The 26572-nt window shown below is 36.6% G+C and overlaps 2 protein-coding genes across 11 annotated transcripts in view; both read right to left on the reverse strand.

Annotated features, from left to right (window-relative positions):
* The window catches only part of LOC306861073 (ninjurin-1-like), a gene marked incomplete at both ends in the record, with an annotated part of 649099 nt that overhangs the window by 21866 nt on the left and 600661 nt on the right, over positions 1-26572 (reverse strand). The gene's annotated exons all lie outside the window — the stretch shown is intronic.
* LOC306860633 (plasma membrane calcium-transporting ATPase 3-like) overlaps positions 1-26572 on the reverse strand; it is a gene marked incomplete at its 5' end in the record, with an annotated part of 41330 nt that overhangs the window by 12491 nt on the left and 2267 nt on the right. For 2 of the 10 annotated variants that reach the window (XM_079402428.1, XM_079402422.1), the window contains 16 exons: positions 1729-1836; positions 3490-3701; positions 3975-4188; positions 4584-4775; positions 5010-5116; positions 7531-7618; positions 7732-7911; positions 7994-8228; positions 8333-8574; positions 9225-9467; positions 9675-9889; positions 10918-11082; positions 13847-13972; positions 16730-16855; positions 17098-17355; positions 19225-19422. In XM_079402428.1, the coding sequence (XP_079258554.1) occupies positions 1729-1836; positions 3490-3701; positions 3975-4188; positions 4584-4775; positions 5010-5116; positions 7531-7618; positions 7732-7911; positions 7994-8228; positions 8333-8574; positions 9225-9467; positions 9675-9889; positions 10918-11082; positions 13847-13972; positions 16730-16855; positions 17098-17355; positions 19225-19422 (2909 nt within the window). Of the gene's footprint in view, positions 1-1728; positions 1837-3489; positions 3702-3974; positions 4189-4583; positions 4776-5009; positions 5117-7530; positions 7619-7731; positions 7912-7993; positions 8229-8332; positions 8575-9224; positions 9468-9674; positions 9890-10917; positions 11083-11667; positions 11710-13798; positions 13973-16729; positions 16856-17097; positions 17356-19224; positions 19423-26572 lie in introns of all 10 variants that reach the window. The other 8 variants (XM_079402426.1, XM_079402425.1, XM_079402427.1 and 5 more) reach the window with 8 other exon arrangements.

The raw sequence follows: 26572 nt of genomic DNA on the forward strand, positions 1-26572 counted from the left end.
TCAATACATGGGCAAAAATATGTGGATATCTCATATTTTTAAAAATGCTACAAATCTGGAACTGATTGAAACTGAATAAGACATAGCCCCTATTACCAAAACTCTGCCCTATAAAGATATCAATGAGGCCGTCAAAACCATATATTGATGGCATCGCAATCACAGAAATACATTACATTATAAATTATATATATATATATATATAAAACTGTTATTTTAAATTGTAATATTACTGTCATTTTGATCAAATAAATGCAGTTTTGCTGCATTTTGAAAATATTAGAAAATTAAATATTTGAATAAATATGTTGAAAATATTTTTTAAATATAAAATATGTTGAATACATATTTATCAGTGCATGCTCTTTTTCCTATTTTTCATCCTGTACAATTACAATTTGATGTATAAATTCACTTAACTCATTTTAGTTTTTAGTGTTTTATTATTAATTTATTTAGACAAAATAGTCAAAATTTTTTATATCAGCCTTAAGATGAAAGTATCAGAAAATACTCATCATATCAGCCACAATCAGCACAATTAATATCGGCACAGTTATTGTTCAGCTCTATCAAGTCTAAATAACCACATTTTCAAGTCCCATGCAGCACTAGGATGGTTCTATGGCCAAACACATAGACGCCTCTTCTAATTAAAAGTACTGGCATTCTATCAAATTTAGCTGTGCAATTAGCCACACCCCCTTTTCCCAAAACTCTGCCCTACCGCTGAGCTGTCAGAATTGGTGGCAGCAAGATAACATTGTTGCAAGACAAAACTGAAAAATGCTTATGAAGCTGGAATTGGTGCTTAACTTGCATGATCCAGTTCATTCCTGCTGCCCTAAGAATATACAAATTGATTGACAGGCAGAAAGTATCTTTAAAAAACTTGGCTTTGAGTGGTTAAATGATGAATCAGTGGTCTTATGATATCTGTCAAGCAACGGGGATATTTTCTAAGTAGCATTCTACTAAAAATCACTTTTAGCACCTTTAACGGGTTTGTCTATTTTGGCTACACCAATTCATGAGACTTTCAGATGCATAAAATCAATCATTCATCCACTGACAAATATTCACAGTAAGATAAAAACCAAACAGCTTGCCCACCAATAAAATGCTGCACTGAGTCTGGTGTGGAAGAACTTGAACCCAACTGAACACCCATGGGATGAATTCAGGATGAGCCAGACCTCATTACCCAATATCAGTGCCTGACCTCACTGATGCTCTTGTCTCTTAATGGGAGCAAATTCGCACAGCTATGTTCCAACATCTAGTAGAAAAAAGCCTTCCCTGAAGAGTAGAAGCTGTTGTAGCAATAAAAGTCCCAATTAATGGACATTGGTTTAAAATTAATCACACGTGGCACACAGTTTGGGTGTTCACATACTTGTGTTGTGTACTGTACTCTTACAATTGAAAAGGAAAGTATATTAGAAGCACACAAAATAATTAACATTTATTTTAATATTTTCTTAAAGTCACTAAAAATATATTAAAACGTGCTTCTAGGCATGATATAAGGATATAGGATGTAAGGCAGTCTAGCAAAGTTATCAGCTGATGCAATAATTTCAAAATGGCCAAATATCAGCCAATAAATCAGATTCTTTGGGGAAAAAGATCTTAAACTTGATGAAATACTCAACACCTTCAGTCACACAAAGATTTTGTTTGATAGTTGTTCTCCTTATTTGTTTTTTATGTCTCTTGCTCTCCTACCTGACCCCATAGCAGTTCTCCAACTCCCACAAAGAGGCACCACAGCCATTGCTCCATATTGAGAGGAGCACAGCTGAAGGGCTTGCCCCCAAACTGCACAATCACAATCTGCACACAGATCAACAGAAAAAAACAACAAAGAGTCAACACTAAAACACTCAGCACAGCGGAAATTTGGGCAGTACATCAGTCACCCTCTCATGTCACCTTTCATACAATCTCATTGACAGGTTAGAATTATTTCAGATAGAATTTTTATTTAAAAAATAAAGCAGTTAAGCACAAATCACACACTCAACTGTCAAAAATGGATGGATCTTATTTATCAGGATGTGCCACAAATGTTATATTGATGTTAAATGGATAGTTTACCCCAAATTTTTTTTTTTCATTAATTACTCACCCTCATGTCATTCCAAACCCGTAAGACCTTCATTCATCTTTGGAACACAAATTAAGATACTTGCAAAAAACAGAAGCGGCGCGTGCTACACGGGTGTCTTTATAAAGTCACTGGTGCTCATTGTATGTGGTGGAGGTAAAAAATCTAATTATATAGACGAAATACTTCCAAGGCACTCACGTGGTAAGATAAAAAGCCTTTAATGCACTGGGCTTAAATCATTACAAAATGGTTAAAAATAGATCTACGCGTTTCGGGCCTTCTTCAGGACACACATCAAATGCACAAATGAAGATATTTTAGATGAAATCCAAGAGCTTTCTGACCCTGCAAAGACAGTGATGCAACTACCATGTTCAAGGCCCAGAAAGGTAGTAAGGACATTGTTAAAATGGTCCATGTGATATCAGTGGTTCAACCATAATTTTATGAAGCTAAGAGAATACATTTTTGCACAAAGAAAACAAAAATAACAACTTTATTCAACAACTTCTTCTCTTCCGTGTCAGTTGACACGAGTTCATGAAAGTACCACGACGCATATGTGTTACATGGATTATTTTAACAATGTCCTTACGTTTCTGGACCTTGAATGTGTCCTTACGACCTTGAACAATGTCCTTACGAATCTGGACCTTGAAGTTGCGTTTCTCTCAGTGAAGGGTCAGAAAGCTCTACGATTTCATCAAAAATATCTTAATTTGTGTTCTGAAGATGAACAAAGGTTTTACGGGTTTGTAATGACATGATGGAGAATAATTAATGACAGAGTATTGGGTGAACTATCCCTTTAAATTTAGGGTTAGGGGTCAGTATTTGTTTCAGCGTTATTTAGGCAATGAGCACTGTGATTGACACGACCAATGAAGTCTTTAGAATCGATTGTGGGGCAAGGTTTGTGCTTAACTGGGAACAACATGCATTTAAGGAAGTAATACAGTTATTTTTAGCTGCAAGCATGAACAAATTAGCCAAAATATACCCCAAAAAAGTCATATATAATTTAAATTGTTAATTTTTAATATTTTAATACTTAATTTTGTTAAATGTATTCTTAAATCAAGAAAAAGCTATTTGCAAACAAGGTGAGGGGAAAAACTATATACAGTACAGTAATAGTTTATAATATAACAGTTTAGAAATATAAACAGTCTATAGTAGAACTAGTCTTAGTATCTAACACAATTATGCTTCTCAAAAAAATTTATCTTGTTTAAAAGATTTTTCAAAAGGCAAACAACACAAAAATACTGACTCAAATTTTTGATGTGCGCAGAACTTTGTTAACGGTGGGGTTCAAGTTCTGCAGAAATCTGGAGAATCTGCTCATAGAGCACAATGCAAATAGTATCTCTGACCTGCACTCCAAAAGTTCCCAGAACAATGCTGCAGAAGATAGGGTTCCTGAAGATGCCGTCGAAGACGTTCCTTTCGCCGTGAATCTTGCGAGCGTTGATCTCGTTGAAGAGCTGCATCAGGACGAAGGTGTTGAAGATGATGGTGTAGTGTTCAGATGGGGGGGAATGTAAAGGGGCGTCACGGCCACTGTCGATGTTGAAGATTTTCTCTCCTTGTTAGGATGAAAGAGATGAAGGCATACAAAATTAAACTGTTGTTAAAAGTTTTAAAGGTGCACTCAGCATGCACTCATTTTTTCCCCTTTAGATCAGTTGCTTATGCTAGTATTGCTCTCACTCTCAGAGCATCAGCTAAATGAATATCCAAGTATTTTCAACATATCGGACACTATAATGTTAAGTCTGAATTGTAAGCTGCTACACTATTATTCATCTTATAAATAATGCAAAACAACACATATTGATCCTTGAACTCTCTGTCCTACCGACAAACAGCAGGGTGAAGATGATGACGAGCTGATAGATTCCATGACCCAGGATGTTCTTCATCATTGTGAGCGAGATGAGGGGGTTGTTGCGCCCGTAGGGTTTCCTAAGAAGCAGAGCTTCGGTGGGCGGCTCAGTGGCAAGAGCCAAAGAGGCAAATGTGTCCATGATCAGATTGACCCACAACATCTGTACTGCTTTTAGCGGAGAGTCCTACACACAAACACATATGAGATTGCAGATGAAGGTACTGAATTGCGCTCTTGGCCAGTGAAGTGTGTGCAGTACCACCAGTCTCCAGCAGGAGGCTCAGTGGCTGATTTCATTCTAGCTTCCTTCCTTTTGCTATGAGCTTGAGAGGTGCAATGCAGTCAGTTCTCATAACCTGCATGACACAGACCTATCAGCGATCTAGAGTGGCCGTCTCTGACTTACCGCAACGCCACGGGCTAAAACAAACGACACTCATCTGAGGAATAGATTTGGGGGGATGCAATGTTTGAAGTGAGTGAATTAAGCTAAAAATGAAAAATTTTAATATAATATTTAAAGTATATAATAGCATATTAATAATACTACAATTACAGTGGTTCATGTGTGTGTGCTACCTGTGTAATGCAGGCCCCGGTGAAAGCTACGATGACGGCCACTACATTGACAGTAAGCTGAAACTGCAGGAACTTGGAGATGCTGTCATACACATTTCTCCCCCACATGACAGCCTTCACAATGCTGGAGAAGTTATCATCGGTCAGGATGATGTCAGAGGCTTCTTTAGCTACATCAGTGCCTGCTATACCCTGGAGACGGCAGGAGAGAGAAAGAGCAAGAGATTTAGGTACTGTAATACATGCATCAAAATCAGATTCAATGGAGAAAAGTGGCCGGAGATCTTCTTGGGTGAACATGATATAAGTAGAGCTTCTAATAAATCAATATTCATCTCCTACCATTACTCATCTCTCAACTACCTCTTGGATGGAAGGACGAATATATGAATAGATTAGAGGGAAGCGTTCGTCAGATGTGCTTACCATCGCAAAGCCCACATCTGCCTTCTTGAGAGCCGGCCCGTCATTGGTCCCATCACCAGTTACGGCCACCACCTGTCTCTGCTCCAACACAGTGCTGTCAATGATGCCTACACAATGGCATCATCACCCAGCAAACAATTACCAGCTAGCACATAACCTTGACCAATCACTGAATACAACTACTGTCACCACAGAACATGAATTCATCAGTCTGATACATTTTAATTGACTGTTACGCCCTACTGAGTGTCAAATTTACATTATAAATATACTCCTGCAACAGTCAACAATTTGGACACATTTTACTGAATTTTCATTACTGAATCCTGAAAAAAATAAATCACGGTTTGCACAAAAATATTAAGTATATTGATATTATTCATCTTTGCATTATTTATTTCAATATTAATAATACTAAATATAAAATATTGTTTCTTGAGCACCAAATCATCATATTAGAATGATTTCTGAAGGATCGTGTGACACTGAAGTCTGGAGTAATGATACTGAAAATTCAGCTTTGCCATCACAGGAATAAATTACATTTTAAAATATATAAAAACAGAAAATGGTCATTTTAATGATTTGCTGTTTTGTTGATCAAACAAATGCATCTTTGGTAAGCATAAGAGAACATTAAAAAAATCTTACTGACTCCAATCTTTTGAACAATAGTGTAACTTTCTCACGGTCTTAAAATCTAGATATCTGTTTGATCTAGTATGTGTAGAGCTGCAGTCAAAGGGTTACAACTTTGGATATAAAAACAATCTATAAAAAGTGAATTTAAAATGTGATTAAAAATGAAATTTAAAAATGTTGAGTAAAAAACTATTTAAAATATAAATATAAGTTTAACAATTTTGGACATTACATTATTCCCATACCATATAGTCATGGCCAAAAATATCAGCACCCTTGGTAAATATGATAAAAGAAGGCTGTGAAAATTAATCTTCATAGTTAAAACAATTTTTATTAAAAAAAATCACAAAAATCTAACCTTTCATTGGATAATAAGAATTTAAAATGGGGGGAAATATCATTATGAAATAAATGTTTTTCTCAACTACAAGTTGGACACAATTATTGGCACCCCTAGAAATTCTTATGAGTAAAATATCGCTGAAGTATATTCCCATTCATATTCACAATTTTGAGCACTCCAGGGTGATATTATGGACATGAAATTATCCAGCCATGGCTTCCTGTTTCACAGAAATATAAATAGGAGGAAAAACAAAGTCCAAATTCCCTTAATCATCCATCACAATGAGAAAAACCAAAGAATATATTTCTGATGTAAAAAGATAATTGAGCTTCACAAATTAGTGAAGTGGTTTTAAGAAAAGAGCTAGAGCAGTGAAAATTCACATTTCCACCATCAGGGCAATAATTAAGAATTTCCAATCAACAGAAAATGTTACGAAACTGCCTGGAAGAGGACGTGTGTCTATATGGTCCTAATGCACAGTGAGAAGGAGATTTGAGTGACTAAAGACTCTCCAAGGACCACAGCTGGAGAATTGCAGAAAATAGTTGAGTCTTGGGGGTCAGAAAACCTTTAAAATAATTGTCAAATACATGTTGTTTGGGAGGGTTTCAAGAAAAATTCTCCTAGCTCATCCAAAAACAAACTCCAGCATATTCAGTTGTCAGACATAACAGGAACTTCAAATGGCACTGGCTTCTATGGTCAGATGAAACTAAAAAAATTAGCTTTTTAGCAGCAAACACGGATGGGTTTGGTGAACACAGGGATAAAAAGTACCCCATGTGTACAATGAAATATACTGCTGCATTTTTGATGTTGTGGGCCTATATTTCTGCTGGAGGTCCTGGACACATGGCATCATGGATTCTATCAAATACCAACAGATGAAAAAATCAAGTGACTGACTCTGTTAGAAATCTTATAATGGGCCATGTTTGGATCTTCCAACCGTACAATAATCCAAACACAAACCTCAAAAACAACACAAAAATGGGTCACTGGGCACAAAACCAAGCTTCTGCTGGCCATTCCAGTCCTCTGACCTGACCCTGTAGAACATGAGTGAGGTGAACTGAAGAGAAGAAGCACCATCATGGAGCTGGGAATCTAAAGGATCTGGAGTGATTCTGGATGAAGGAATGGTCTCTGATCTCTTGTCAGGTGTTCTCTAACCTCATTAGGCATTATAGGAGAAAATTTAGAGCTGTTAAACTGGCAAATGGAGGTTTCAAAAAGTATTGAATAAAAGGGTGCCGTTAATTGTGGCCAATGTGTATTAGAGAAAAACATTTATTTCATAATGATATTTCCCCCCATTTTAAATTATTATTATCCAATGAAAGGTTAGATTGTTGTGATTTTTTAATATAAAAGATCAAAAGGATTAACAATGCAGATTAATTTCTTTGATCTTTGATCATATTTACCAAGGGTGCCGATATTTTTGGCCATGACTGTACATGGTAGGGTTCAGTAAGATTCAAGCGAGTCTGGGTTTGAGAATGATGAGTAGAAAGAGCATTTCACCTTTTACGAGAGTGTGTTTGTCCGTGGGGGAAGAACGTGCAAGGACTCTGAGTTTAGGCCAGATCTTATCAATCCTCTCCTGCTCAATCTATAACACAAACACACACACACATGCACGTACCCATAGCACAGACATTCATGATTCAGTTTAGTCTGTATTGGTTTGGCGCTGAGATGACTTGAGATTCAATTTTCACGAACCTCTCCTTTCTCATTCCTGATTCTTCGGTTGAAGTCTTTACCCTCCAGGCACAGAAAGTCATCCCCGGGCTGAATGATGCCACACTTGGCAGCAATAGCTCGTGCTGTGTTAATGTTGTCGCCGGTGACCATGCGCACAGTGATGCCTGCCTTCTGACACTTGCGAATGGCTTCAGGGACCTGCGGGAGGAGCAGAGAAATACTTGAAAAGAGAAAACACATTCCAAGAACACAGGAAACATGTTCTCACTGCATACTGTACCTCAGGTCGAACAGGATCCTCGATCCCGACAACTGTGATGCAGGTCATATTGGTGACAATTTCAGCTTCATTATCCCAGTCAGGCTCGGGGTCACAGGGAAGATCACGATAACCGATGCAGATGGTTCGCAGGCCTTCACACGCCATGGGCTCGATCACTTTCTTCACCATCTCATCTCGGTCCCGTGGCTTGAAGTTACGTACTTCACCATTGGCACCAAGTATCGAGGAACACCTGTGGTAGAAGAGAAGGAAGGAAGGACAAAAGGAGGTGTTTAATGACAACCAACAAAGTTACGGTTTTAATTCCTACTGTAGATCTTGTTGTGGTTTACTAACTTTTTCAGAAGGATCTCAGATGCTCCTTTGCTGTAGAGCCGGAAACTTCCATCCGGCATCTGCACCACAGTGCTCATGGACTTGCGTACAGAGTTGAAAGTGTAGACTTTGTAGAGTTTCTCCTCTGGGATTTGCTCTCTCACAGGGACGTAGTCTCTCTTCAAGTCCAGCAGGAAGCCCAGCAGACCACACTCTGTCTTATTACCAACCTGCTTGGGCAGACCACCTTCCACATCCGGTGGCTGAAAGAGAATTGAAATGAAGCAAGAGACACGGAGGAGAGAAAATGAAAAGAATTGGACCGAAGACGTTTCTATTTATATCTGACAAGCCAGTACAACAGTAAATTCTTAATAGGCTAACAGTGCTTCCCTCCTGAAATATAAATCCTAAGCTGGCATGCTGGTCTCCCAGCCTGAACTGTAAAATGTTTTTGTAATTTTAACAGTAAAATACTGTAAAAATATTACGGTACTATCTGTTATTTGTTTAATAGCAATTTTCCTTACTATAAATAGTGAAAATTTTTAATAGGGGACATTTTAAGTAATTATACTGTTAAATTTATAGATTTGGTTATCAGTATATTATAAAGGTACAAAACAGAGTAGTAGGATGTAATATTAACATTATATCAATTAATGGAATATGCCATTATTATTTTAATTTTTTTTACAGTAAATTTAAGTTCATTCTGTAAAGTCCTGGCAAACCCTGCTGTGTGTTTTTATTGTAAAATGAACAGATTACATGCAGGTAACTTGGCTGGGAGTCCAGCTAGACCATCTGAAGACCATTTCAGCCAGGGCTTAACCAGCTAAAACTAGCTGAGGCTGGATATAAAATTTTCTATCATTTTTTTTATTTAAATTCATGATATCCAATCTCTCACCATGATCTTGGAGGTATAGGCGCAGTTGATAGATATGGCATTGACAATCATCTCTACGGTGTTTGGGTTGATCTGGCTGGTGTCGGGGATCTCACGGAAGTGCCGGTCGTTGATGTAGGCCTGCACTACAGTCATGCGGTTGGTGGTGAGGGTGCCGGTCTTGTCAGAGCAGATGGCAGTGGCGTTGCCCATTGTCTCGCAGGCATCCAAGTGACGCACTAGATTATTGTCCTTCATCATTTTCTGAATTAACAGCAATAGAAGATTTGGGTGGTGAAAAAACAGTGTTGACAAAAGCAAAACATGCTCAAAATAATACATGAAAAAAAACATCCAGAGAAAAATGTGTTTATTTTGTTAAAATTTGCTTATGTAGTCTGTTAGCTCTACAATACATTTGATTTGCTGTTTACACACACACACACACACAGTGCACCTGTTCTCTCTCACCTTAACTGAATAGGCCAGGGAGATGGTAACAGCAAGGGGAAGACCCTCAGGCACAGCTACCACTAGCACAGTCACACCGATGATAAAGAATTTGACAAAATACTGCACGTAGATGGGCGTGCACTCGGGCAACCAGCTCTGCCCCTCCACCACAAACGTCTCGATCACAAAGTACAGCACCAGGATGATAACTGTGATGGCTGACATCACAAGACCTGCAAACAAAACAGTATAATAAATAAAATAAATCTTCAGGATACTTGCAGATCAATCCATAGTCAGTCAATTGACTATAAATAACAAATAAAGTAATGCATTACTTATCCAAATTACAGTATAATATCTAATTTATAATAATTTAATTTATTATGTAAAATAAAATAGGGGTATATTTCTTTATACCCCTGTCTAAATGTGTCTTTTTTATGATAATTATTTGTGTGCATCATAAACTATTGTGATTGTAAGTGAAAACATTTATGCTTAACATGTTACGTTTCATAAAAAGTTCAGAAAAAACGAATGGTTGGATATGCAACCTGAAGATCGCACAAATTGAGAATATGGGTTACCATACTTGTCACAATACTTTCACTTTTTCACTTTCAGTAAGTGCTTCTTGTTAGTTAACAGTGAGAAAATGTAGCACAAAAGTAACTTAGCATTAATTTCCATAACAAGTAGCAAATTCATTAGTCAGCACTTCTCAATAATGCAAGAATGTCAAATTAAAATGTTACATTCCATGAAAAATAAGAGCGTAACACAATTAGCTGGTACTTCCTCACAGTTAACAGTGAGAAAATGTAACATAAAATTTAACGTTACTTTCCATAAAAAGTAACAAAGTAATACATCTAATCAGCACTTCCTCTCAACTAATTTTGAAAATATGTAACAAAAGGAGGACAATGTTACATTCCATAAAAAGTAACAATTTAACATAATTAGCAAGTGTTTCAGTTAATGAGAAAATTTTGTACAAAAGTAATTTAACATGTTACTTTCCACTAAAAATCTAGCACAAATATTTTCTTTTTTAAGAAGTAATGAAATACTGTCACAGTAACATTTTGCTTCAAGTAACATTCTTCAACACTTAATTTTTAGCTTTGTATGAGGATAAAAAAAGAAAAGAAAAGAGAATAGGATCAGCACAGCAGAGTGTAAGTGTGTCAGAGTGAGGTGATTTATCTTTCCATGTGACATCACCTCGTAGTTGGCCACATGAAGTCCCACGCACCTGCTTTGCCAATCTGTACAGCCAGTTTGGTGAGTTTACCCTGCAGTACAGACTTCTCCTTTTTGGGCACGTTGGATTTTTTCTTCTCTCTCTCCTCCACTTCTCCGCCCTCCGCACTCTTCAGAGGCTGCATCTCCATGGCAACGGCTCCATCCTGCTTTTTGGCTGGTGGGCGGGACATGAGTTAGCGTCACTACATATGGACAACAAATCTGTTGTGTGCTTGTGTCACAACTCAGAGGCATCATGAGAGGCCTCCGGCATGAACGAGACTCGTTCAAAGCTCTGAATACCTTCATGCCACATAAATATTTACGCCCAAAGTGGTGTACTGGACACACAATGAAGGAAAGCAAGACAAATGTGATCACGCACAGCATAAACACTGATGTCAGTTAGAGTCGGGCCACAACAAGTTCTCAAGTTCTACAGAGCTGGCACTATTCAGCAAAATGTGTTTGGGTGCTTTTTCTCCACACCGGAAACAATGAACTACGGTTACAATGTACTATGCAAGGCAGCGGTCGTCATGTATGCCGTTGAGCAACCGAGTGTGATGTTACACAAAGAGTGTTTTTCTGCCTCTTTATGTATGTGGCTGTGTGCATACATGGTATTAGCGATGATATTTCCCGTTGCTATCCTCATATAGCAACAGCGTAACTGAGGGGTCCACAGAAATTTTCCACAACAAGAAAATAATTAACCCCTCATTCTCTCCATTCATCTACTCTACTATCCCTGTGGTACCTTTATTCTGATTGGTCTCCACAGCTGCCTCTGGCTGCTTGCCTGTGAGAGAGAAAGACAGAGAAAGACAGAGAGAGATAGAGGGGGAACAAGGGAATAAAAAGCGACAGACAGAGACAGAATGAGAGACAGGGCACACAGTGTTCTTGAGTGGGGAAAATGAGAGCTCACAGAACTATGGAAACAGACACACAAACGCAAACATACGGCACACACATTGAGCTGAGCTTCTAAACTATGACATGTTAAACTGCTCCGCCACAATTTTGGGCTAATCCGACTCTATTTAGTGCTGGTTGTAGTCACTTCATCTATGCTGAAGGTGTTCTGTAACTCCAGTGGACTCAAAACAGCAGGGCTGTGGATTACGTACCATTGGTGATGCCACTCGGTTTGGCCATAGTTGAGTCAAACTATAGTTTAGTAATCTAGTTAATTTAGCATGATTAATTATTAGAAAAGATTCACAAGCTACAGAATGAAACAGAACGGAGAGATCTTTAGATGTGTTTTAATTACATTTCACTTATAGCGTCCTAAAATACAGCACTCATGGGGCAAGATGCTGAAAAACACAAAGAAACGGCCAGAGATATAATAAAAAAAAAATACTGCAGAAAGAATAAAATATCACATCTAGTGTGAATCTACTTTGTTAAGCAAACAATATATTAATCTACTCAGTGAGTTACTCTTATGTAATGTCTTTTAATTACCATCATTTGGGGGCTTTGCTCAGCAAACATTTATATTATAGACAAAGCTGCAGTCCGTAACTTTTTTGAGTTCAAAATTTATATAATAAGCAAGTACACCATGAATCCATTTTCCAAACCGTGTTTTTGGCTTGTCCTGAATCACTACTGTACACCTTTAGTAAGTGTTTCTATTCGGACTATTTTAGACTGGTTCAGGTAGCTACCGCTGCGGAGAAGCCCAGTACCTGAGAGAAGTAGTTCCGGCTACAATGTTCTTCTGCAAGACGCACACCATTATGTTTATAAGCCGCTAGAGTGCCAAAAGTTACGGACTGCAGCTTTAAATAAAACTAAAGCTGAAACTAAAATAAATTTTAAAAATTGTTACTTGAAATAAAAATAAATGCTAACTGAAATAAAATAATATAATAAAACTTTTTTTAGTTGCCAAGGCAACATTTATCATTTTAATTTAGTCTAATTAATTTAGAGTAAAACTGAAATAAAAATGTATAAAAACTATACACACATATTTAAAAACGACTACTAAAAATGACAAAAATTAAAATTTTATTGTGATTAATCAACACATTGAGTAATTACTTTATTAATTTATTGATAGCCCTAATTAAACATGTAGCTTTTATGGCCTCATGTTAATTGAGACACAACATAGAATACATGTATTTTAAAAATTCACACTGCAGGACTGCAAAAATATTTGAAGGTTGAAAAAAAAAAAATCAACATACACTATCCTTCATGCATTCATATAGATTTTAACTTCAAATCTTAAATGGTGAATTAAAAAGGGTTGTTGACATTATTTGTCATATGTGCATTCTACTAATCTACAATTATGGGTATCAGTAAAGATGTACAAATATTACAAATCACTTTCGCAAAAGCAAAAAAGACAATTGAGTTGTGATTGTGAGGCAGTTTTAAGTCAGTTCGGTGGCTGATGACACATATAGAGCGATTCAGTGGGACAGTAACAGAACATGGCGCTACTTCATCCTTCATCCACCCACATCCAACCTTTGCTCTCTCTACCTCTCTCTCTGTTTCTCTCTTTCGTTCCCTTTCTCTGAATAATTAATCAGCCTCCTCCAATATAACTCCTAATCCTTCTCTATTCCCTTCACTCCAGTCTCCTCTCTGTTGGCTGCAGCTTAAATTACCCATGACATGGGCCATAAAGTTTGCAGCAGTGAAGCTCTGCTTGTCTCTCTTGCTCGTCTTACCATTCATAAATATTCCTGCAGGCTCCGAGCCCACTGGTCCTCCATTCATATCCAACCCATCTCTCTCTTATGTAAGGATCTCCCACCCCCCCTCTCTCCATTCTCCACTGTCTGGTAGTGCTACTCACAACGTGTGCAGTCATTCTCACTACATCCTACACTAGCCTCAGCATTTTCTCTGAGTATTGCGGTGTGTTTTGGTTGGTGTTTGATGCTCTTCCTTCTTACACCTACCTTTCTTTTCTTTCTTCTCCTCCTCCCCTTCCCCGGCTCCCAGCAGAGTGTATATGATGCCACTCTGAGAGTTGACTCCAACTGCGGTTACCAGCATCCTGCCTGATCCCTCCATCACATGGGTACCTGAGAAAGAATGATTGAGAGAGAGATAGACAGATTTAGGAAAAGACACAATGTAGGCAAATGATATTTAATTGCAGCATAAATGGAAAGACCCCCCAAAAATTCTGCCAATGTTGTCCCAGCTAGCCTCATAGAACTAGTTTAAATAAATGATTTCTTGTTGAACAATGTGGCTGATTTGTGACCTCTCAGCATGCATTGCAGCATCAATAAATTATGTTCTACCCTTCTGTTTCAAAGATTGTCACTTCATATTAAGAGTCAATATAAAACTATATGTTAGATTAAAATCATGCCTTTTATATTTATGCCAGGAAATAAATGTATAATGTCTAAAAAACAACACATTTAAATCATTTTACTTATCTTATAAAGTGACCTAGAATTTAGTAATAATGTTTTATGTTCATTTTACAAGAATGTAACACATTTCTATAACAATAATAATGTCTAAATGAATAAAAAATTTAATAATTGCACTTTTCTTGTAAAGTGACCTTGAGCTTAATAATAACAATATAAACTATAATAATAACAACACTGGTTTAATTTAAGAAAGAAGAAAATGGCCAATTTCTATAAATGTATCAAATTTACAAGAAAATTACTGATTAATAAAAAATAATAATAACAGTTTAATTTAAGAAAGAAGAAAATGACCAATTTCTATAATAATAATAATAATGTATGTTGCACTTTTCCAAAGTTTAAGGTTGCTTTAGAAAAAAAAATACAAAAAACTTCTTAATCTATAATTGCCTTGACAAGAATCTACTGACTGAATAAGTCATTTTACATTTAGTGCACAAATTCAAATTGGCTAAAAAAGTAGCATTACTGAAGACAGTTATTGCGACATTTGTTGCAGCTCATATTTCTGTGATTATTTTCACATTTTCTCAACAATTCCATTTAGACATTGAGTTTTTATCTACAAATGCAGACAGCCAGGCCTGCTGCAGTTCACCATTAGCATTTGACTCCAGACCGTGCACAACAACAGCCTCCATACATCAACTTCACAAAAATATAATTGGGATATTATTCAATAATATCATCAGTAGAGCAGGACAGCCTCATAAAGAGAATGGAGTTATCATCTTAAGTGTCTAAGAATAGCATGGAGGAAGGGAGAGGGCATGCACCAGTGCTCACAGCAGGAAACAGAGATTCTCAGATCTAATTAATAACATCTGGATGCCACTGCAGCATCTCAGTTATTCTGACACACAGAATGCGGATGCTCTGAGTGCTTTGTGCTGCTGACTGACAGCTGATGAAGCGCAGCCGAGAGGAGAATACAAAACTACTTCAGACACTTTCAAGAAAGGTTGACCAATCTCTTAAGGAGAGTGATGGGCATCAACCTTTAACAACGATTTTACTTTAATTCACAGTGAGGTTTTTGCTACTAGACTAAAGGCCTATTCACAGTAAGAATGATACCTGTTCAGATAACAATATTAGCATTCACACCTACAGACAATAATGTTCTGTTTATAAGCGCTGCAGTTACTGTATGCTGTCTGCCACTTTAAATGCTCAAGCTCTTAAAGTCAGTGGATTTTCAGACTGACTTTCAATGTTTATATTGTTAATGAGCAGGAAAAAAATTGCCTTAAAATGATTCCAGAGATTGATATTGTTATAGCTTGGTTATGGACTTTTAAACAATTATCTAGGCATTAGGCAATTATTAAAACTTTATAGGTATAAAGCTTTCTAAAACTCCTCTCTCCAAAGTCATGTCTGCAAATAAAAAAAGTTTCACAGACATAAAGCACTTCAGATTAGCTAGTTTTATGATTGGCTCAAATAATGTTTTTCACCCCCTCCAGGTGGAGTTGGGAAGCTCTATCTCTTGCTTAAAGGTTACAAGTGATTGTTTGATCTAACCTATTTTGAGACCTCATTGGAATTAGGGTTACGCAATATTGGAAAAACAACTGACATTATCAATATTCTTTTTTTCTGTGATATACAGGCAGACATTTGTACTAGACAACTTAAATAGGTACTGTATATTTGGAAATAAGTAATCATTCTAGAACTGTGATTTTGTTAGGGATTACAGAACATAAAAATACTTTTTAAAAGCTAAAAACTTTTTTTGTGTGTAAAGTATCTGTTTAAAACCTCTTTCATAACTTAATAACCATAAAGTGAACAGTTAAAAAAAACCTCAACAATACTATGAAATAATAACAATTGTTATTTAATAGGGTAACACTTTATTTTAAGGTGTCCTATTATAACAATAAATTATGCATCATTACATGCAAGTAACTCTAAGCCAAACCCTGATCCTAACCCTAACCATACAGTAAGTACATGTAGTTAATTAATATTACTCAGTACTTAAATGTATAAAATAAAGTGTAACCCTTAATTGAGATTATTAAATAAAATATTTAACAATATAATTCTATTGTACTATAAAATAAAAAATATGTAATAAAATCATTTATAGCACAATTGTAAACTTATAATAGTTACCATTTTCATCTTAATTTCTTCATTTTCAGATGTTAAAGCTTTCATGTTGACTGAATGCAGGCAAATAAATAAATGTGCTGTGAATTTTATAGTGAAGCACAACACTGTGTTCATAAAGATGCATGATTCATTCAGGTTTCAGGTTCTCAGAGCAGCTTTACTGTGAACCGAAACACATACGTAGAAACTAATCATTTTGAAGCCACCATTAAGTAAGGTCTAGCAATCTACTGTATGATCCACATATGTACGCATGCTTACCAGAGAGAAGCATGGGGTCCTTGTCGGCCGACTTCTGCACATGATCTGATTCACCAGTTAAAGAGCTCTCATCGATTTTCAGGTCATTTCCCTGAATCAGGACCCCATCAGCAGGTAGGAGGTCACCTAAGAAATAAAAGTGGGACAAATAAATATCCCGTGATCAGTAGAGCATCCTTAATATGCCAAAAAGCATTCACTGCACAGAGTACATTATCAACAAATGAGTTCCCATCGTGATTTGTGGAAATGTGAACATTACTCTAAAAATACTGCTGTGTTAATCCACACCTTCCTCATAATAGATGAGTTAAAACTAATCTCAGCATTTATTCCATTCTCTGGGCTCAGCAGAACAGGACACTGACCGTATTTGACCTGGGCCATGTCCCCAACCACCAGCTCAGCAACGGGGATCTGGATGACGTTTCCATTGCGCGCCACAGCGAATCGTTGCTCCAGCTCGATGCGGCTCTGCAGTCCCCGGAACTGTTTCTCTTTACTCCAGTCGTTGAAAGCCGTCACCAGCACCACGCAAATGACGGATAGTAGGATGGCCGCACCTTCGATCCATCCTGCCTCTGCCTCCCCCTCATCTTCAGCGCCTCCTGACACATTTCCACAACCTGCAGAGGTTAGAAGTTCATTATTACATGGGCGTCTGGAATACTTGATTCTGACTGATCAATTGCAGTTGAGGTTTTTTGTTGCTGGCAGCAAATGCTTTCCAGATGAAGTACTCTTTAACAGACTTCTTGGAGATGTATGTGTGCTATCTGGGACTTTGTCCCTATAACTGGGATGACTTTTAATGGGCAGGCTTTTTGGTGCCCGATTAGAAATTATATAGCATGTATTTATTCTTAAACATCAACATATGCTAATTACTGTCATTTAAACACATCAAAGGCAATAAAAAAGAAAAAAAATTATTTCAAATTCTTTGTGTTTTCAGTTTGCAAGCTAACAAGCATAGCACAATCTGGTTAAGGAGAGCTCTTTTGATTAGCTAGACTAAGATTTCATGATAACACTCATTTTGCAGATACTGAGATAAGCATTTCTTTAATGTCTTTCGATTTGCTCTGTGGTCTCTTTCTTGTTTCATACCAATTCAAGTTTGCTGTCTTGCAACTCAGAATGATTAGCTGACTGACAAGCTTGTGTGCTTTATTATTCATTTATTTTTTTAATATCTACACACATCAATTCTAAAGTTTGGGAAAATATTCTTAAAGAAATTATTACTTTAATTTGAGCAATTACATTGACAATAAAATTGATTAAGATGTCAGTAAAAGTCATTTATAATGTTCTGAATCAAAAGACCTTAAAGAAATGCTAATGTCAATGTCTGAGAAAATGCAGTGTTATCACGATATCTTAAAGAATCTGAAAAAAATTAACAAAATATTTCCACAAATATATTAAACAGCAAATGTTCAACATAAATCATACTAAGAAATGTTTCTTGAGCAAACATTGCTGCCTTTACTGTATTATTGATTCAATAATTGCAGCCTAGGGTGAACATAAAAGACTTTTAAAAACGTTTGAATGGTAGTGTATGATGAGCATAAAACAGTAGATGACTAGATGCTCGGCAGTCCCCAGTTAGAGCAAGAAACAAATATCACTTTGAATAACAACAAACTGGTAAGAGAAACTTAAAAATAAATAAATAGAAAAAGACTACATTGTAGCTAAATATGTTATTGAAAAGCTTACTTGGACCGCAGATTAATATTAATATGTAAATTAATGTTGTAATACTGTTGCAGTGTTTGTCTTGCTGGAAGATACAAGAATGAAAAAAATGTATTAAATGTTAGTAAATTGCCATGTAATTAATAGAATAATGTGCAGTACGGCTGGTGATATAAAAAAATGGACCCTTTCAGAAATCTGTTCACCCTGCCAGAGTTTATTTGCAATAATGCTCGGCTGGTTGTACATCATCACTTCTTTATGCAGAGTGACATTTATGTTATGCAGAACTCAATATGCGATTATATAAAACTTTCAGAACGTTTTATTGTTTTATTTTTCCCCAGCATCCCTAAACTGGTTTTCTCTTTCTCTGCATTCCTGCGTGACATCCTCTTTTCTCACTCCATTTCTCACCTTCATTCTCACCTTTTTCCTCCCACACTCCCTTGATTCAGTTCTCTCTCTCTTCCCTCCCACTCTCTATCTGTCATTCCCTCCTCCCTTCAAGTTCAAGTTCAAGTTGAGCTTTATTGTCATTCTGCTACATGTGTGGATATATAGTGGAACGAAATGTCGTGTCTCGCAGGACCATGGTGCTACGTACTAGTTAAACATAAGATAAACATACAACAATGCAAGTATAAGAGAAAAAAAAGAGCATCTGACAATACATATACTAAATACTATAACTACTATACCTAGACCCATACCATCCCTTTAACTCCCTTCCTCTACACACACCTCATCCCTCTAACATCCCCGTCTAGCTTCCCTCTCTCTCTCACCCTCGCTCTCGTCTCCGGGTGGCTGATAGAAGGACAGGCCGAGGGAGATGATGGCTGCAATCTCCAGGATGATAAGGGTGACGTCTTGTAATGCCTCCCACACCAGCTGAAGGAAGGTCTTGGGCTTTTTCGGGGGTATGAAGTTTTGTCCAAATACCTGTCTGCGCTTCTCCAGATCTGTCGGGTTATCTGACAAACCTGAAAGGAAAAGAAGAAAAGTCAAACAGAGGTCATCACAATTTTTGTAATGCGTGGGGCACCCTCACCCCCAGGGCAATGAGTAGGATATACCATTAAGGAACTTAGTGTGCCTCTCTCATCTCAGAGCCTGGGACTTTCCTGTTAAGGTTCGAAACATTCTGTACATTTGGCTTTACCCAATGCAGGACACATTGTTTTTAAACAGTCATTAAGAATGAGGTGCTTGTGTTTGCTATCTGCAGTCTGGCTCTTGACGCAATTTGGATTTTAATGGTCTTTAGCCCTAATCTCTTTTGGCAAGAAGCATTTTTGGCCAAACTAATGTCTTTTGACAAGGGTACTATCAAGTTTTACTGATAAATCCTTGATATCTACCTAATGACGAGGAATCGCAATCTGGGTGCGATTTGTTAAAAAAACAGAGGGATGTTTGAAAGAGAATGTCAACATTGAAAATTTAATGAAGAAATTTATAATACAGTGTAATTTATATAAAATACAAAAAACTAAATTACACAATTTTAACATTTAACTTACTGACTATAAATTGATTTATGAGGTTCATATTAAGATACCCTTGTGAAAAATAAATACATTTAAACGTATTTGAAATACACTTATTTCATGCTAAGTATACTACAAAAACCTTTACATATTTATGCATTTAATAAAAATACTCTGCAATTGTATTTTTGCTATACTAAACTGGTCTACTTAAAGTCTGCTAAATTTCAACAACTAATTTTGTGTTTAATGCACTTTAATTGTGCGGAAATAGTGCTGAAGTCCAACTAAAGATATACTGAAGTATATTTGATTGTGCTAAAGTGTAACTATTGCAAGTGTACTTTAAATATCTTGCATTTAAAGATCGATACCAATCAAAGATCATACAACCCTCATCAATAGTGACCTTAAAACACAACTTGTGCACAAGTAGTACTTCAAATAAAGTTTAATTATAATATTTATATCAGTAAGTTCCGAGCAATATGTCAATAAATATGTCAATAGATTTGAACTATACTTAGTATGAAATAAATATTTTAAATATATTACTTTTTTACTATGGTAAGCTGTAAAACCGTCTGAACACATTTCAGCCATCTATCCCAACAAATTTGAAAATATGCTGGTCCCATCATAGACCAGCATAAATTGTAATGTTGTGCACGTTTTACGAGGTTGCTTGCAACACTGAAAATAAAATTTGTAACACAAGCCTTCACATACTACCAGACTTTCACTCTGAACACAACAAACTCATGCAGAAATATGCACCTTGTTGCTAGGAGACACATGACAGATGAAAACAATATGTTTGATATTCTCTGACTGGATGGAATCACAATCTGAAGCTAAAAAATCTGTGTTTGCTCATCATACACTATGCACTTCTCTGTGAATCGTAACAATATGTAATAAAAAACAGCACTAATTATTGCTTTTATTGAAAAATATAAATTTCTTGAAACTTCTTGAAAAATCACAAAATTAATTGTGTCATTCATTTAATATATCAATCAAAATCAATTTAATATATCTTAATTTTTGTTAATAAAAAAGTTAAATAATCATCTTTGTCATAATTACAGCATATTGTGTTGGAATTGTGTTCAATAAGACAGAAAATAAGCTAGCTACCAAATAAAGTTTGCTAATAAGTAGCTGTCTGAATTCCTGTTTAGTGAAATACATTCATGCACATCCATGTTGTTCCCTTTCCTCCATACAGATGTGACACCTAACTTTCCGTCATCTAAGGGTGCTCTGCATTTATATTTATGCATTTTGGCAAACACTTTTATTCGAAGCGACTTACATTGCATTCAAGGTGCACATTTACATTTGATCAGTTCTTGCTTTCCCAGGAATTTAAACCCATGAACTTGATGTTGCTTGCATCATGCTGTACTGGTTGATTTAAAAAAATTTAAGGTTTCAGAAAAGGCTTTCAAAATTTCACATCAAAGTCAACATTTTAACTACTGAAGCATTTTATAGGCCAACTGTCACTGAACACACAAACAAATGTAGTGGGGAAAGATGCAGCCTAACTAATGTGTAAAAAGTAAACTTTTTGTTTACACGGTTAATAATAAGGTGAACATTGCACAGCTGTTTAGGTAACAGTTATGCAAAGACTAAACTGAACTAGTGAAGCCATTTGTAGTTAAAGAAAATTGAAAAATGCTGTTCCAAAAGTCACCAGTATATTGGTGCCTTTTTACAAAAAAACAAAAACAAAAAGTATCATAGAGAATCATGGGAATTTTTTCTAGTCTTTCACCAGTCCACTTTGGACCAAGCCAATACTTACAGCTTGGAAACATTGTATATGAATAGAGTTCAAGATTCCGACAGTGAACAACTCCAATACCATTTCACACAAAAGTGCACACACGCTAGCTTTAAATACACCATGGAGATAACTGACACCTTTAATAGCATATGCACTGCTTCCCTTTCCTATTATCACCACGCATTCAAACAACACATTTAGCCATCTTACAATCTCAAAGATTCAAATGAGGGTCACTAAGACGAGATGAATAGCACAATATATTGCATGTGCGTGTACGATACAATAAAACATAACCAACTGATTATATTGACCCAAGCGTATTAGAATGTATCGCTTGTTAAAGCAGATTGTTCCAAAGTAAGAAGCGATGCGAGTCGGCCTGAGCCACATATATTGAATTTCTGATGTAAATAATTAATCGCATGTTTCTGCTCATTTCAAAGGGCTCCTATCTAGAACGAGAGGCTGAGAGAAGACAAGAAGGATGAAGAGAAATGGATATGAAGACACTGCGTTTAATGTGCCCAGTGCCCCCCTTTCCACAGCCATCTATGTCTTTCAGTCTTTCTCTTACTCTCGCTTTCAGTCTTTCATAGATTGGTGCAGTTTCCATGGTGATGAAGACATCAAGCACAAATCGTGCTGCTCTTCAACTTCCTGTCTTCGGGCACCTTTTCGCCCAGCTACAGATGATGTCATTGATTCGGTGCGGTCCGCGTGAGCCTTATAATAGATTTTTGATTGGTCTGCTGTGGAAGCTGTTTTTGCAAACAGTGAGTCTTTCAAAGCCTGAGAGAAAATTCATGATGTTTTCAGTCAGTGTTGAAGTCAGTGGAGTCACCCGGAGTGAAACCCAGCATTACAGCTCAGCTGAATGAGGCACTATTGACGTCAGTCTATGAGTGTGCAGTGAACATGCTTCAGGGACGGATAAGGACAGGACAAACCAACTAGAAAATACTTTAAGTGGACAAAGGAGGAATGTATAGGCTGGTATGTATACCGCCACTGAGTCAGAGCATCAGGTCGACTGTTGGCAAGAGCTCCTGCGGTTATACTGTACACTGATCACAGTCACTCCATACCAGCACTCAGCACTAACCTTGCCATTACCATTACTGAATGCATGATTATACAACACTCTACATGAGAAGTGGACGTATGAATGAAAGACAAAGAGAGAGAGAGAGAGTCAGGAAGGACAGAAGATGAATGAAGATGAAAAACTTATGCTATCTGAACACCTTATAACATTAGTTAACATGAATAAGCAGTTCTTCTACAGCATTTATTAGTTTTAGTTAATGTTAATTTAAGCATTGACTAATACATTTTTCAAATCCGAAGTTATATTTGTTAACATTTATTTAACAGTGTTTTTATTAAGTAACATTAAAAAAGATTAATAAATGCTTTAAGAAATGCATTGCTCATTGTGTTATCTAATGAATTAACTTGCGTAACCAAACGAGACCTTATTGTAAAGTTTTACTGAAAATTCTGTCATTTACTCACCCTCATGTTGTTCAAAACCTGTATTACTTTGTCTTTCTGATATTTTGATGAGAAATTTAGACACTTTTATTGATTTATTTATTTTAAATTTGATAAGAAGTCAAATGAATGGGGACCTATCAAGCATCAACAAAGACACAAAGGAACCATATAAGTATCATAAAGTGATCTATACAAATCATGCACTGTAGTCAAAGTCTTTTGAAGTCATATGATTTTCAGTTATTTTTTTAAAATATTCCTAGCTTGACACATTCATGAGAAAAGCTAATGGCTGATTTGAGAAGTAATGGGTTTTTAAACAGACCTTTTCAGTGAATTGACTGATTAATTGCTGATTTGTTCATGAATCAGACTAAATTAGTTGACTAGCTGGTTGCAGCGATAAACAGATCACTAGAGAGAAAAACAAAACGAAATTTAAGAGAGTATTCACTGAAAATCTCACCTAGATCTCCTTTGCACAATTATGAGAGAAGCAGTTCGATTTGTGAAGAAACTGTTTTCCTGAGTCAGATCTTTTCAGTAAACTGAATGATCCAAATGATTCGTACTGATCAAGTACACAAAATCAGTCTTGATTTGTTAATGATCACTAGAGGAGATTATTAGCGAATAAGAATACATTTTGGTCTGTTCCTCACAAATCTATTGCATGATTTCAGAATATTGTACAGCAAACATCATATGAACCACTTTTATGATACTTTTGTTGTCTATTTTAAAGCTCCAATCTCTAGATAATGTATCTGCATGGAAAAGAGCAATCAGCTCATCTTCCAAAACATCTCCTTTTGTGTTCAACAGAAGAAAGTAAGTTATACAGGTTTGGAACAACAGGAGGCTGAGTAAATGAAGACAGGTTTTCCATTTATGGATGAACTGTCCCTTTAAGAAAAACTGCTGAGTAGCCATGCCCGCATCCATTCGCTTTAAAGAATCTCTTGCTTTTCAAACACCCCACCTCCTTCTCCCCCCACCCCGCTCACTCATTCACCCACTCTCTCTCTCTCTCTCTCCATCTCCCCTTGGTGTGTCCTTGACAATGCGGCAAGCTGTAGCATAATTCCTTCTCTCTCCTTCCGTTCCTTCCTAACCTCCCTCTCTCGCTCTCTCTCTCTTTCTCTTTTTCATTCTCTCTCCACCCCCATTGCTCTCGGATCTCCATGCCCTGCTGCTGCAGAACAGGTATCTGTGTATGTTCAGGCTGATAGATTGATACGTCCACGCCCTGCACTGAAAACAGTGTTTAGATCCGTGGATCTGCAGTCTGCACTCCGAAGCTCGGCTGAAACGCATTGCTGGAGAGGAGGGAGAGACACTAATTGACTTCCATTTTCAGGGCCTCATATTCACAGTGTCAGCCTTATTCAGCGTCACTTCATCTCCGCCCCCTCTGGTTTTCTCTCCTCTCTCGTTGTCTCTGCTTTGTCATGGCCATGTAACAGGATTAGTTCTGTTTCCACTTGCACTTAGAGGCAAACTCCACTTATTGTATGACTATTAGCATCAGGAGCATTAGGTTTTGTTATCACCTGTCAACAGAGCAGTCCCTGATGACAGCTGTTAGCTATCTCCATACATAAAGCTGGTCTGAAATTATTTATGTCTTTTCAACCATGACCACCAGTGGAGGTGTGGAGGTTTCAAACCTTTTGTATTGGTTCATTTGAGGTTTATCTCCTGAAAAGTGTTTTACACAGCAGGGCAACATCTGATATTCTAACAACCACTTATATAAATGCTTACTTAAAGTGATAGTTGATAGTGAAAGTGAACTTACCCTTTAAGCAAAATATCTTTAAAAAATATATTTTCATCAATAAAATAACAGATCCTTGTACTATTTTCATTCTTTCTGAATTTTTCTTTTTTAAACTCTCCAATCGGCAAAGAAGTAGTAATAAGCCTTAATATTTGATGGCACTTTTTACTTTCTGCTCTCTCGTCAACAGGATAAAGTTCATAAGACTCAAAAAACATGGCTTCTTGCTTAATGCCACTGATGGTGGGAATTAGATTATTTTGGAGCAAAAATGAGCAAATCAAAATTGTAATATGTTATACACTTCTAATATGCGACCAAACTATGGTCTATGGTCAGTTCGGGAAATATTTTAAGGCTTATTCACTACTAAAGACGCAAATGCTTTAAGCTATACACGCTCAATTTCATGCATCACTGTGTTCCAAAATGTTTTAGAATGCAATGGACTCTATGCACCATCACGTCCACATTCAGCCTCACCGGTCACTAGAACTTTTGGTGCAGCACAGAGTTTGGAAACTGTCAGAAAATTAAGCACAAAATTAAATCCTGAGGAAGGGTCAAAATCAACATATATCTTATTTTAATTCACTTAAAAGTGTGATTTTTTGACAGTTTTGTAATAAACATATTTTTCCAATTATGCCAAGCAATAAAATATTTAATTCGGTAGAAATTGTGAACAAAAAAATATTAGAAAGATATTTCTATATGGGGCCTTTGATTATTGTTGTGGACAATGGGGCGGCCTAATCATAACACAACACAACTATGCATTGCATTCTCCGTGTGGCCACAAGGGACGCTATAATGAGCATCATTTTAACTGTCTTCTATTGTCCACTTTCTCCTTCAGATCAACTTCTCTCATGGGTCAATGTGTTTATTTCTATATGTACAGAAACCTGAAAAATAACATCCAGTTTAAGGAGATGTTTGCATACATTCAAAGAGTATATTTGTGGCCTTAAAACAGAGTGAGGCACTCATTACACAAAAGCAGGATGCAGTACTAGAACCATCGGACAAAAACTGCATGGTAGGCATTCACCCCTCACTGACATCCTGCAGGAAAGAATAGTCGCACATGAGCTCTCTGTAGTATCTCAGATGTTTCTCATAGACACAAGTGAGATTAAATGAAGAGCAAATGAAAACATTTGCTTAGTAATCTCACATCCATCTCAGAAGTGTTTCGGAAGAGTTCTAAACAACATCAAAATAAATAAAACAATAAAAGTCAAATTAACAGCCAAGTCAGAGATTTCAGATTGAAGACCAAGACCAAATTATCTTAACTATGTACTGTATATAAATTTTCCCAGTTCTAATTCTACAATATGACAACATTTTGCATTTCTCCTAAGGAATCTGAGACAAATCTAATACTTCAGTGAGCTATGGAAAAACAACCTCTGAGCAAAAAAAGTTCCTGATGCTAATTCTTCATTGTTGTGATGCCTAATGCAGAAAACAACTTTTCATACAATATTATAACAAGTTTATAGGTTTACTAATAGGAATGCACAACATGTCTGTACCATAATAACTTGTTTTAA

This window comes from Barbus barbus (genome assembly GCF_936440315.1).
Source record: "Barbus barbus genome assembly, chromosome: 41".
NCBI lineage: Eukaryota > Metazoa > Chordata > Actinopteri > Cypriniformes > Cyprinidae > Barbus > Barbus barbus.